At 48.3% G+C, this 14,268-nt stretch overlaps 2 protein-coding genes across 2 annotated transcripts; one reads left to right on the top strand and one right to left on the bottom strand.

The window, feature by feature from the left end:
- The first annotated feature begins 2,605 nt into the window (after positions 1–2,605).
- On the top strand, positions 2,606–3,799 carry LOC109762583 (MADS-box transcription factor 29-like). The gene is made up of 5 exons (XM_073498764.1): positions 2,606–2,805; positions 2,923–3,031; positions 3,191–3,355; positions 3,472–3,513; positions 3,683–3,799. Exons 1-5 carry the CDS (start codon positions 2,606–2,608, stop codon positions 3,797–3,799), a joined length of 633 nt encoding a protein of 210 aa, XP_073354865.1.
- Positions 3,800–7,005: 3,206 nt separating this feature from the next.
- On the bottom strand, positions 7,006–7,908 carry LOC141039211 (uncharacterized). The gene has a single exon (XM_073506539.1). The coding sequence runs from the start codon at positions 7,906–7,908 to the stop codon at positions 7,006–7,008; it is 903 nt and encodes a 300-aa protein (XP_073362640.1).
- Between the last annotated feature and the right edge of the window lie 6,360 nt (positions 7,909–14,268).

Raw genomic sequence — 14,268 nt, 5'->3', positions numbered from 1 at the left:
GAAGGGAGGAGGAGGAAGAGGACGGGATGTCGAAGGGGTGGTGGTAAAGCGGGTGTCACAAGCAATGGATGCAGATTTCGTGTGTCCGTCAACCAACGGATGGGCCATGCACTGTAACCTCGCGTACGGGCGCTGTGTTTGCGTTTTGGCTTCATGCCGGAAACGGCGAGATTCCACCCTGACGACGTGTTCACAAAGGTTGATCGATTGATGTTGATTTCATCTATCTAGAGTAACAAAATCTATTCCATCCACTGCATCGGTGGTACGATGTAGATAGTTGGTCCTTCGGTAGCAGAGAGAAAGATGCCTGAGACCCCACTTTGGAACTGCCCATTCCCTGCGCGCGTGAATTTACCCATGGGACCGGCCGGACATCACAATCCACTCAAGGTCCCACCTTAGCCACTTCCCCGTGTCGTCCTTCCTCGCATGCACGCATGACTAATGCTGACTGAACCTTTAGTACTCACTCACTCACTCCCTCACGGTAGGGTAGAAAAGTCACAAGTAAACTTTGCTACAAAGGCATCTCCAACGATGACTCTCAAAACGGATCCGGTATCCAATCATGGACCAGTCCGAACGTAGTCCGTGAACATGATGGAGAGGAAGCCATCGATTCAAAGCTAGGCGCAAATGTCCAATTACATTTTAAACAAAATTTAACGAAAATAAACGAATTTGACCAACGAATAGAGGGAGTACGTATCTGTATCATTCCAACTAATAGTAATTCACCGCTGACCAGACAAATCCCGACAAGGACTTGAGAGCCCATCTCCCATGTTTATCCCTAAAACAAACACAGTATCTAATTATGAGCAAGTCTACGGACAGTGATACGGAAGCCGACCATCCAATCCTATATATCAAGTGTTTAGACACATTTCAAACAGAATTTGAATAAACTAGGCAAATTTCACGCAAACTGGATAATTTGCACTTAAACCAGACCAAATTCATTACATTTTCGACGAATTTCAACTAAAAAGGCGGTCGACACTTTTTTAACCTAGTCTAAATCTTCACAGGCCATGGAGGCATCTCTGTTCCACATCATGTCTTACCCATATCTCGCAACCAATGGCCTTGAGCTCCGGAAAGTGAAACTGCGTGAGTGGAAGAGTAGGACATGGGACACGAGACATGCCTATGTCCGTGTCCCACCTCCTGCTCTTCCTCGTCGAAGTCCGTCGCGTGGACGTCGTCGGATGTGAACGGGCCGATCTCGTGGTCGTTGCGGTCAGGCGTGAATGGTGTGGGGGTCGTTGCAGAGCTGGCAATGTCCATGATCACTCGCGCCTCCTCTTTGTCCACCTCCATGTCAATCTCCTGAACAGGGTGTCTGTTTCTTCCAATGGAACGCATAACCGCTACCACTCATGGCGGATGTCGCGGGCGCTGCCCATGGACTGGTACATCGCCTTCTGCTCATCCAGGGAGCTAGGATCGTCCGCGACCAAGCCGATGACGGCATTTTCGTTCGCCTGCTCGCCATCGATTTGTCCATCCTTGAGCCGATGCTCACCGAGAAGCTGGAGGTTGTAGTGCTGGTTTTCCTGTGCTAGCTAGAACGCTGACACTGGTGAAGCCGACATGGACCGGCGTGGGCGTGGGCACCGACTCATCGTTGGACGCCTCCTCCATCGCTGCTGACCTCCGACGAGCTCGTCGGCAAGCTAGCCTCTATCTGTCGTGCACGACGGGCCTGCCAGCTGGTCGCAAGGCCAGTCAACTCGTGCATTTGTGCCCTCTAAAGGCTCTCCCACATCACTCTAGAGCTCGCGGCCATTACAAAAGTGGTGTGGTGCTGATCGTGCCGGGCTGGCCATGTATAAATAGCTGGTGCCGCCAGGCCAAGCGACGTGATGTTTCAATGCAAGCGTCAGAGTGGGTTTCTCGGCCGTCGTGCCTGTTTAATGCCGGTAGGCGGACGGACGAGAAACCACGGTAGAGAGTCATCATGTCCCGTCCAGTCAAGTCTCCCCAGGATTGAACACGCGTAGACCGGTTCAACTTCGGCTCCAGTGAACATCGCGTCCGCTCAGGACCGGCATGAATGCGATTTGGGAGCCGGAGATGCATTCATGCGGGAGAGGGCGCGGGAGGGGTTCTTTGGTGGGATCGGGGTGTAGGACACGTATGTGGCGATGGCCGGACACCGGCAAACTCCTCTAATTTACGTTCGGTTTATGGGATTTCGAGCAAACGAAAGCGTTCGCGGACCAATGTGGTACCATTGCTTGAAGCATCCGTACGGCTATGTCCTGATGTTTTGAGGGCCCGCGTTGAAGATGCTCTGCCCTGTGTGTGTGTGGTGAGATGACAACTACATGGTGTGGCACCCCACAAATTAACTAGCCGCCCCTACTGGACATATTGACTGACTTGCATGCCGGGAATAATGGACATGCCGTGTGAAAAGAACCTTGACGCTAGCTACAAATACAACGCCTTCTCCTTCCCCTTGTGGCCGCGGGCGTACTGAGTGACCACTTCCGAGCTTCGTGCTGCTCCATCGACCTCTTCTCTTCTACCCAGTGAGCCCCTTCTCTCTCAACTGAATCGCATCGCTAGTCCCTCCCAACTCTGAGTGATTAAGATGGGGAGGCGTGGGAAGCTGGAGGTCAAGAGGATCGACGACGACGGTTTGCGGCAGGTGACCTTCTGCAAGCGGCGCGGCACGCTGCTAAAGAAGGCGTGTGAGCTCGCCGTGCTCTGCGACGACGACGTCAGCCTCGGCCTCGTCGTCTTCTCCAGCACCGGCAAGCTCGCCGGCGACTACTGCAGTCCTAATACAAGGTAGCTAGCTGAGTCTATCCCGCCCGTTCCTTGCATGCATATCCATCCATCGACTACACTGCTAGCTGGAGTATGTACGTTCTTGTGACATATATACTTCCCTTGTCATTTGCTAAGCTGGAGTGAGCTCATTCAGCGCTACGAGCGCGAGCGCGAGAGCACCAGCAGCACCCAACTCCATGTCCAGGGGAGAATTACAAACCAGAATGATGATGATCATCATCAGGTACGTACGTACGGTTAAAAGAGACAGGATGTTCTACTCCCGGGTGCACCTACACCCGCATGGACAGGCAAACACGCATACTACTACGTACGTCCATACAACGAACAGTTTGTACACTTAACATTGAATGAATCTTTGTTCGTTCCCGTGTCCGTGCAGCAACAGCAAGTGTTGGTGGGGGTGGCAAGGTTGAGGCAGGAGATTGGCCATCTCGAGGCCAGCCTGAGGAGGCAGACCGGGGAAGATCTGCCATCCGGCGTCGCCGAGCTCCACGATCTTGAGCAGCAGGTCGAGTCGGCACTGGGAAAAGTTCGTCAAACAAAGGTACGATCGGATCGGAGTACACTTTACACATTAATTCAGCTGCGTTGATAAATCTCACTGGTCACATCACATGCAAGGGTTCACGCTTCTGTTCCTCCTTGTGTTGATGGATGCAGGACGAGCTACTGAACCAACAGTTGGGCGAATTACATCGCAAGGTACGTGCCTCTACGTGATTTAGTTGCAGTTATTATAATTTTTTTGACGCTGTGCAGTTATTATAATTAAGTGGACACCAACTCAAATTTCAAATAATTAATTAGCAAATGTTCATCCGACCCAATGATGCTGCTATATGCTATAATCTATATATCATACATGGTGCAGGTGCAAAACCTGGAAGACGAGAACAATGCTCTGCTCCACATGAACGCAGACAGGCAGGATCGTGCTGCCGCCAGGGGCGGACCGAGACAAAATTCTGACTGGGGGCGCATCATTTGACTGGGGCACAACTTCTATAAAGTTGCTGATTTTGAAGTTTTTCTTTCAAAATATGCACAAATACAAAGGGAATTCAAAATTTTGAGTGGGGGCCTAGGCCCCAACTCGGTTGTACTTGGGTCCGCCCCTGGCTGCCGCTGAGCGGATGACGACGCAGCAGATGCTAATGGCCGCGGCGGCGTTCCTGGAGGCCGAGGCGTCGACGTCACAGCAGCCGCCATTGCCGTAGCTCCCCGAGACGTGCTTTGCTTCACCCTGGAGGATGTATCATGCCATGCACGCGGCTGTGCTGATGAAGATATACGTGCGAATAAACACGCTCACTGCTAGTACTGTAGCTTTTTTTTTTCGGGTGAAAAGGGGATTCTCATTACTCACGGAGGCTTTTCAGCCAGAGCCAAGTTTATAATAAAGTCTAACCCCGAGTGCAACCAAACAGCGGTGCAAGGGGTGCTCCTGCCATACTTGGCAAGCTCATGACTAACTTTGTTCTGCGAACGACAACAAAGACTAAAAGAGACCTCCCTCCCCTCCATCGTTGCCAGTCTCCTGATTTCCTCAGTGACGGTGCGATGAGCCGACCGGTCCTGCTCACGACCTGTGATCATTATCACCGCCTCCGCACAATCAAGCTCGACTTTAATGGACGCGTCCGTACGGAAAAGAGCTAGCTCCAGGCCCTCCCGACACGCCGGTAGCTCTGCCGTGAGCGCATTATCGCATGCGCGAATTTCTCTAGAAGCACTGAAAATGATCTTGCCCTCAGAATCCCGAAGGACCATGCCCCCTCCAGCCAATCCTGTCGCTGGTATGAAGCTACCATCTGTATTAAGTTTAGTATTGCCTAGCTCTAGGGCAACCCATCCTCGCTCGTCCTTGAGAGGAGCCGGCTCTCTAGTGAGGATCGGTGGTGCATTGAGTACCATCTTTCCCTTGACCACATCTCCACTTGGGTGTTGCTGCACGCACAAGAGTGAATTGATGTACCCATGAAGGAATCGGCGAGAAGCTTCTGTGGGTGGTGGCTTCTTCTCATGCGTAATCTCATTCTGCACATGCCAAATCCTCCACATGATCATGAGCACAATCATCCGTGTCGCCTCATCCAGTGGCTCCAGAAGTGTGAAAGAGCCATTCCAGCCCAACATTATGGATGGCGTCGACACTCGGTATAGGCTAGTCCAAGGCCATAGCATGCCAATGTTCCTTAGCTAGTGGACACCTGCAGAATGCATGGAACCCGTCCTCTCGTTCCGCACCACAAAGGGGACAAATATCAGTAATCTCAAGGTGGCGAGAGAATTTGTTTGCCCAGGTAGCAAGTGAGTTTGTAACAATCCTCCATGCAAACACGCGTACCTTCGGAGGAGCAGGGCACCCCCATATGATCTTCCAGATGGCGCGACGATCATCTGGTGCCCTGCTCATGGTTGTGGCCGATGGACGCTCGTGCTCGTCCATGGCAAAGCGATAGGCGGATCGAACGGTGAAGATACCGTTCTTCTTCGGAGCCCATGCGATGATGTCGTCGGTGACACGAGGTGAAGTGCAGATGCGGGCGATCGCGTCGACGTCTGCCGGAAGGTAGTAGTGCCGGAGTAGGTCCATGCGCCAAGTCCCATCCGGGCTGAGGAGCTTGGCCACCCGCCGGAGCCGGCATGTGCCCTGCAGGGAGACAAGCTGGCGCGACGGCTCCCGGGTGACCCACCGATCCCGCCATATGCGGATGTTCTGGCCATCTCCTACGCGCCACACAATGCCCTTCTTTAGTAGCTCCAGTCCATATTGTATGGCCTGCCACGTAGAAGAAGCATTTCCGGAGAAGACTGTGTCCTCTAGGCGTCCATCTGGGTAGTACCTAGCTTTCAGCACCTGCGCACATAAACTGTTAGGCTTGATAAGCAACCGCCACGCCTGGCGAGCAAGGAGAGCCTGGTTAAAAACACGGAAGTCTCTGAAGCCCAGGCCGCCCTTCGTTTTATGAGCTAAGATTTTTGGCCATGCCAACCAATGAGTTTTCCTCTTGCCTTCAGCGGAGCTCCACCAAAAGTTCCTCACCATTCTGTTCAGGTCATCACAGACAGACATAGGTAATTTGAAAACTCCCATGATATATGTGGGAATAGCTTGGGCAATGGCTTTTATCATTATTTCTTTCCCTGCAAGCGAGAGGGTGTCGCCCCAAGCAATGATTCTCTTCAGCAGACGAGACTGCAAATTCTGAAATTTTTCCTTAGACATACGTCCTTCCGGTGTAGGTAACCCCAGGTACTTTTCCTCAAAAGTTACTGTTTCAATGTGTAGGACATCACGCACCTTCTCCTGGTCCTCAGTGGCACATGAATTGCCAAACAGAGCACTACACTTGGCTGGGTTGATGCACTGGCCTGTAGCTTTTTCATACGTATTTAGCACCTCTTGTACTTTCCTAGCTTGCTCCTCTTTAGCCTTGAAGAAAAGCAAAGTGTCATCTGCAAACAATAAATGAGAAACACCCGGAGCTCTGCGATACATTTTTAACGGAGTATAATCACCTTTGCGCTCTCCATCCTTCAACAAAGCAGAGAGACCATCAGCCACAAGCAGGAACAGAAAGGGGGAGAGGGGATCACCTTGCCGTAGCCCACGCGACGATGCGAACGAATCCAAGAGGGTTCCATTAAATTTAACTGTGCATCTCACCGAGGTGACGCATGCCATAATCCAGTTCACCCACCGGCGAGCAAAACCCATCTTTTGCATCATTCGCTTCAAGAAGATTCAATCGACTCTATCATAAGCTTTAGACAAATCCAGCTTATAAGCACAAAAGCTCTTATCAGGGTCCTTCTCTTGCTGAATATAATGAATGCATTCAAACGCAATTAACACATTATCTGTGATCATCCGGCCAGGAACAAATGCACTCTGTTCGGGGAGATGATATCATCAAGGATAGGGCGCAAGCGATTTACCAGACATTTTGAGACCACCTTATAAATCACATTGCACAGACTGATAGGCCGAAACTCTGTCAGTTTCTCTGGGTTATCAACCTTGGGGATGAGAACTATGGCAGTGTCATTCACCCCTTTCGGCATTAGTCCTGACCGGAAAAACTCTTTAACTCCTGCGATGACTTGGTCCTGCATCACAGCCCAGTTCCTCTGGAAGAAACGAGCGGGAAACCCGTCTGGTCCCGGAGCCTTCAAGGGTCCAATCTGGAACTAGGCGTCCGCAATTTCCTTGTCCGAGAAATCTACGCAGAGAGCATCATTCATCTGGTCAGTAACACGAGTATTAATGAGATCAATCACAGGGTCCGCACATAATGAGTCATCAGCTGAAAAGAGATCCGCAAAATATGAAGTAACCATAGCCGCCATAGCCTCATGATCCCTGTGAATGACACCTGCAGCATCCATTAATGATTTAATGTGATTTTTTCGGGCGCGCCAAACAGCTTTCCTATGGAAGAACCGTGTGTTCCTGTCGCCTTCCTTCAGCCATGCAACCCGTGATCTTTGCATCCACAACATCTCCTCACGATACAAGAGTTCATTCATCTTGTCTGTTGCCTCTCTAATCTCCTTCCTATCTGCATTCATAGACATAAGCTCCTCTAGGCGAGAGCGAGACTTGTTAATTTCCTTGATGACATTACCAAACTTTTTCCTACTCCAATCATGCAACTTCTTCATCAAGTTCCCCAACCCAGAAGCAATTTCACCAAGGCTAAGCATCGAACCCAATTCGGTCCAAGTGTTCATAATTACCTCCGGTAGCGTGGGATCCCTCTCCCACATAACCTCATACTGGCGGCACCTCCTCCCATGTTCCTGCCTCGGCTCCTCCCTAGAGCAGCGGAGCAGGATAGGTAGATGATCCGAACTAGGAGCCACCAAGTGCTCCACCTTTGCATGTGTAAACAGATCCCTCCAGGAGTTATTTGCCACGGCCCGGTCTAGGCGTACCTTGACATTCGCCCGCCCACCTCGCCGGTTATCATATGTATACGGGAGCCCTGCAAAACCAAGATCACCCAAGACACATACTTCAAGCACATCACGGAAGTCGATCATCTGACCTGCCGATCTTGGTGTAGCAGAAAAGTGTTCGAAGCCCCACATGGCCTCGTTGAAATCGCCAACCACTGCCCATGGCATATTGGCTTGTCGGTGCAGATCACGGAGGATGGACCACATGCGATGTCGGTCCTCCGTACGGGGCTCGCCGTAGACGCAAGTGAGCCTCCAGGGCGGCTCGCCCGCCACACTCGTCACATACGCATCGATATATCTTTCATTTATTGTTTTACATCCACACACAACACCTCATGCCAATACAAAGCAAGACCTCTACTAAGACCAACACTATCAGAAGCATCAAAACCCTTTAAACCTAAACGAGCACGATACCTACTCATTTTATTCTTGGACTGTCGAGTTTCACAAAGAAAAACAATGCTAGGGGAGTGAGTCTGAACAAGATTCACAAGATCACGAACTGTCCGAGGGTTCCCCGCCCCTCGGCAGTTCCAACTTAAGACATTCATTGCTCCTGACGGGGCTCCGCCGGCCCCGTCAGTTCGTCGGCGGCCCCTGGGCTGACTGCCTCCTTGTCGCTTGACACCTCCAGCATGTCCTGGTCACGAACATCTCTAAGTACGTGAGACTGCTGCCCCTCCAGCGTCTCCGTTGTTCTGCGCTTCCATATGATCAGGTCCTGCACGCGTGGGTTCATAGCCGTGGCTACTGCAGATCCCCTGATGGAGGGCTTCGGGCGGGCGGCATCCGTAGAGGGAGCCCCATAATCGCCCCCACCAACCACGATGTTCGCCGTAGTCGCTGGCATAGCTTTCCCCGTCCCATGCGTTGACGACCCCGCCCTCTCGCTGATGACTCGCTTAGGCGGCAGCGGTGTAGCAGCGCACGTAGATCGATCTGGTGGCTCCCTCGACTTCTGTCTTCGCAGCAACCCCGCCTTTGGTATTAAGGGAGTCCGATCCAACTTTCCCTTGTAGAAGGGTTCGAGAAAATCCAGCCCCCTCCGACGTGGGGAGTCAGGAAGCCCATTGGCACTTTCCATCTCGAACGACGATGACTATAAGCCCGCGCGATCGCAGGGCGGACGAAGCCGCTGCTGTTCCGGCATCCTGCGCGGGCAGGGGGGTGGAGGGAGGGCCACACTTGGCCGGAGCGACGTCCGGCGGCGGTGGCCGCGTGGGGATCGCCCCCTGATCGCCTGGGCTGGGAAGCCCTAGCGAAGCGTTATCCATCTTTTCGCTAGTACTGTAGCTAGTACTATTAATCAACCATTATTAGACTAGTATGTTGTTTTGCAAGATTGTGTGTTTGTGTCGCCTGGTTTGGATATTGAGCTCCATCCACAAGATGTCTGCATGCATGTTGTTATTCTATTTATAAAGCTCATTTCGCTGCATCGGTTAAATGTAGTACCGCATGTACCATTTGGAAGGCCTGGGATCCCTGAAATGCAAACTCTTTTTATGGCTGGTCTTGAGTGGGGCGATGTCTGGACAGCGGACCGTCTTGCCAAGCGTGATTTACTATATAAAAATGCTACATGGTGTTTCAGCAACAATGCACAGGAATCGGTGCATCATCTGTTCATGAGGTGTGGCCCGGTTCTTTTACCAAATCTGGGGATTCTCTCGGAATCTGACCCCTACCCAGCTTCTGCTAGAATCTTTGTGCCCCATTTTATTACCATCATTTGGATTTAGGCGCTTCTTTGGGAAAATCTAAGTGGAGCCATTCAGAACTAGAATTCATGATTGGAGGATGAATTCCCTGAACACTTCGTTACCATTAATAATTTAGAGCATCTGGAGGGAAAGAAATGGAAGGATCTTTGTTAAATTCTCACACCCCGCTTCAATAAATCATGGACCAAATTAAAACGGACGCAAGGCAATGGGCTGAAGCAAGGCTAGGTCATTTTATATTGCCAAAAGTTGGCATTGTTGTTTGTAGGTACTTTGATGGTCAGCGCAAGATGTGTTGTTTTCTCTTGACTTTAGATAGCTCGCGTCTTATGCTCCGGCTAAAGTGGCTTGTTCTTGTGTATCTCTGATGATCGTCTATTTCTCCCACTCGGCTAACTTACCTGTCCGTGTTAACTCACAGGCTTTTAACCTTTTCCTATTTCCTTTTTTCGTGGAAAGAGTTTTTTTTCCTGTTTTTCTCTCTCGTTTTCTTTTCTTTTTCTTTCTTTCTTCTTTTCTGCTAAAGCGCAAGTATTTTTTTTCCAAATTTGTGAACTTTATTTCATATCGATGAACTTTCATTCAAAATCGATGAATTTTTTTCAAATTAGATGAACTTTTTGTCAAGTTCGATAAACTTTTTTCAAATTCGATGGATTTTTTTTCAAAATCAGCAAACTTTTTTTTTCAAATTTCATGAACTTCTCTCAAATTCGATGAACTTTTTTCAGATTCAATGAACCTTTTTCAAATTTTGATGAACTATTTTTGAAATTCGATGAATTTATTTAAACCGCTGAACTTTTTTGCAAATACGATGAATTTTTTGCTCAAATTTGATGAAGTTTTCTCAAATTCGATGAACATTTTTCAGATTCAATGAACTTTTTTCAAAGTCGATGAACGTTTTTCAAATTTGATTATTTTTTTTGAAATTGGATGAACTTTTTTCAGATTTGATGAACTTTTCTCAAATTCGATGGACTTTTCTCAAATAATAATATGAACTTTTTTAGAAATTCGCCGAACTTTTTTCATAGTGGATGAACTTTTTTCAAATTCGATGATTTGTTTTCCAAAATTGATGAACTCTTTTTCAAAATGATGAATGTCTTCAAACTCATGATAATTTTTCGAATTCTTGAAATTGTTTCTCAAATTAGTGTACTTTTTTCATTTTAATGATGTTTGTGAATATGTGAACGTTTTTCTAATTAGTGAACTTTTTTTTAATAGACCAATGTTTCTTTGCTTTTTCTTGAATTTTTTTTTAATCTGTAAACTTTTCTTTTTTCACAAGAAAACAATGTTTATCAATTTGACTTTCCTTTTTTTAAAAGAAAATCACGGTTTTGGTGTTCCAAAAATATATCTGATACACAAATAGCACGGCTACTTATTCTTATAACGTTCGCGCTGAACTTAGTCGCAAGTTTGTGAATAGTCCAGTGGTTCGCAAGATCCTTAGGGGACTTGGCGCGCTGGTTCAATTCCTCGAACAGCTTTTTTTCTGGAGCGTTTTTTGGTGTCAGCAGCGATCGATTCGCGTTTTCTTCGTGATGGGCCGGCCCATATCAGGAGCCGCGTGTGCGCCAGAACCTCCAGCCAAGAAAGCAACTAGTTAACGAGCGCTCCTTCCAGATTTGGTTTTCTACCGGTCTTCCTTAGCTTTTGGGTCAAAAAAACTGGAAAAAAATTTCACGAAAAAAACGTGTTTTTTTTTTTCCTTTCACGAAAGGAGTCACGGCCGTGCCTTTTGGAAAAGGAAAAATGCGTTTTCTGTTTTTTTTTCCTTCCGCGAGAGGCACGGTTTTGCTTTCGCGAGAGTCACGGCAGTGCCTTTCGGAAACGAAAAAAACGCGTTTTCTATTTTTTTTACTTCCGCGAGAGGCACGGTTTTGCTTCCGCGAGAGGCACGATTGAGCTTTCGCGAGTGTCACGGCCGTGCCTTTTGAAAAAGGAAAAAACACGTTTTCTGCTGTTTTTCTTCCGGGAGATGCACAGTTTTGCTTCCGCGAGACGCACGGTTGTGCTTTCGCGAGAGTCACGGTCGTGCCTCTCAAAAACGAAAAAAACGCGTTTTCTGTTTTTTTCTTTCGCGAGAGGCACGGTTTTGCTTCCGCGAGAGACACAGTTGTGCTTTCGCGAGAGTCACGGCCGTGCCTCTTGGAAACGGAAAAAAATGCGTTTTCTGTTATTTTCCTTCCACGAGAGGCACGGTTTTACTTCCGCGAGAGGCACGGTTGTGCTTGCTGGAATTTTTGTCTATTTTGGGCCTAGCCCAATAGCAGTTTCAGAAATTCCTAATAAATCCTAGAGGCCCACGCAGCCCATTCGTGCAAGGCAAGAGGTGGAACTATAGTTTAGTCCCACATTGCTAGTTTAGGGGGAGTTGAACCTCTTTATAAGGGAGGCTCTTTCTCCACATGTATGAGGATGAGAACAAGAGGGACATCCACGCGCGCTCCTCCTCCGTCGCCCGCCTCGCCACGCCACATGCATGTTCGTTTCGTCTCCCTCCTTCCCTTCAGCTCCCGGCGCAGCCTCTCGCCTTCTTCTCTTGCGCCTATAAAAGGGAGGTCGCTCCTCTCAGAGACATGCACTAGGAGATCCTCTTCCACTAGCCACAAAGTTCATGAGCACTGCGCTGCTGCTACGATCTTCACCATCCCAGCTTGCGGCGTGCACCGCAGGTCGGGACAGTAGGCCTCAGAAACCGCACCTTTTGAGTCCTGTACGGGAGAAGGGTGATAAGGTTTTTGAGGAGCGCTCAACGCGACTACTGACTTCTTCGTCACGGACGCCCCGGACTCCGACGACTTCTTCCCCGACGTCGACAACCTCCTCAACGACATGGCTGGCGAGGACATCGACCCCAAGACCGGTGCTTCTGCTCCTGTTCCGTACGTTCTCATACTCTTTCTGTTAGAAGTTCTGTCACAACTTCTTGCTCTAGTGTCTGTTCTAGATGTCTTCGGTTCTAGTTCATATATACAGATGCTATTTACCTTCTCTCTGTCGAATTGCATGACTTGTTTTATCTCTGCTATATTAGTCATGCTTTATCTAGTATTTCTATTAATAAAATCATTCCGTAAATTGCTCATATTTCCAACAATCCAAAAACCTTATTATAGGCAATTTACCCCGAGTTGTTTTGCTGCTTCCATGAGACCTCCTATGTTTGAGCGTATCCACTATAAGAGGTGGCGCGTGAGAGCAGTCTTATGGTTTCAAACTATGAGTTGCTATGACGCCACTCTTGGCAAACCTGAAGGGGAGCTTGATGCTCAATAGGCACAAGCTTTTCAGAAAATGGATACTCTGTTTAAGGCTGCTCTCTTGAGTGTTCTTGGTGAGAACATAGTTGATGCTTATGCGTCAATTGATAATGGAAAATATATGTGGGGTGCACTCGAGGCCAAGTTTGGGGTCTCGTATGCTGGCACTGAGTTGTACATCATGGAGCAATTCTATGATTACAAGATGACTGAATAGCGCTCCGTGGTTGAGCAAGCTCATGAGATACAGTCATTTGCTAGAGAACTTGAGCACTTCAGTTGTATGCTACCAGACAAGTTTGTTGCCGGAGGTATCATCACTAAGCTTCCTCCTTCATGGAGGAACTTTGCTACCTTACTGAAGCATAAGAGACAGGAGTTTTCCGTTCCGGATCTCATTGGTACTCTTGATGTGGAAGAAAAGGCGAGAGCAAAGGACACACGTGCTCGAGGAATTGAGGGAGGATCTAGTGCCAATCTGGTACAGAAGAAGAACTTCCAACCCCACAAGTTCAAGAACAAGGGCAAGTATGATGGTAAAGCAAAGTTTGATGGAAAGAACAAGGCTGTGCAACACACGAACTTCAAGAAGAAGAATGACAAAAAGAAAGGTGTTTGTCATGTGTGTGGGGATCCTGATCATTGGGCTCCTAGTTGCCCTAATCTCTATGACAAGCGTCATATTGGGAAAGGCGGCAAGACCGCTAATGTCGTCATTGGAGACACTGACATGAAGGATGCTGGGTATGGTATATTTCCCACTATTCTTTCGGTATGTCATTCTCCTGATTGGTTGATTGACACGGGTGCTAATGTGCATGTATGCGGTGATATTTCCATGTTTTCGTCTTATCAGACCACAGGGACTTCAACCGTGCTGATGGGCAATGGTTCAAGTGCTTCCATTCGTGGTGTTGGCACGGTCGATCTGAAGTTTACTTGGGGAAGATCGTGCGGCTGAAGAACGTGCATTATGTCCCCTCCGTCAATAAAAATCTTGTTAGCGGATCTCTTCTGTGTAGAGATGGCTACAAGCTTGTGTTTGAGTCGAATAAATTTCTAATATCCTAGTATGGGACCTTTGTTGGTAAAGGCTATGAGTCAGGAGGCCTGTTACGTTTATCCTTATCAGATGTTTGCAATAAAGTTGTTAATCATACTTGCAACAATAGTGAATCAAATATGTGGCATTCACGTCTTTGCCATGTTAACTTTGGTTGCATGTCGCGATTAGCGAAGTTGAACTAATCCCCAGTTTCACCACTGTCAAGGGATCCAAGTGTCAAGTGTGTGTGCAAGCTAAGCAACCTCGTAAGTCCCATCTGACTGCGGAAACGAGAAATATTGCACCACTAGAACTCATACATTCAGATCTATGTGAAATGAATGGTGTTTTGACAAAAGGTGGAAAGAAATATTCATGACGTTAATTGACGACTCCACTAGATACTGTCGTGTGTATCTTCTGAAATCTAAGGATG

This window comes from Aegilops tauschii, chromosome 1 (genome assembly GCF_002575655.3).
Source record: "Aegilops tauschii subsp. strangulata cultivar AL8/78 chromosome 1, Aet v6.0, whole genome shotgun sequence".
NCBI classification, from domain to species: domain Eukaryota; kingdom Viridiplantae; phylum Streptophyta; class Magnoliopsida; order Poales; family Poaceae; genus Aegilops; species Aegilops tauschii.
This window is presented reverse-complemented; position numbering and strand designations above follow the sequence as displayed.

Coding starts and splice junctions, on each gene's coding strand:
- LOC109762583 (XM_073498764.1), top strand. CDS start 2,606: ATGGGGAGGCGTGGGAAGCTGGAGGTCAAGAGGATCGACGACGACGGT. Junction 2,806..2,922: donor TACTGCAGTCCTAATACAAG/GTAGCTAGCTGA, acceptor TCATTTGCTAAG/CTGGAGTGAGCTCATTCAGC. Junction 3,032..3,190: donor ATGATGATGATCATCATCAG/GTACGTACGTAC, acceptor GTGTCCGTGCAG/CAACAGCAAGTGTTGGTGGG.
- LOC141039211 (XM_073506539.1), bottom strand. CDS start 7,908: ATGTGGGGCTTCGAACACTTTTCTGCTACACCAAGATCGGCAGGTCAG.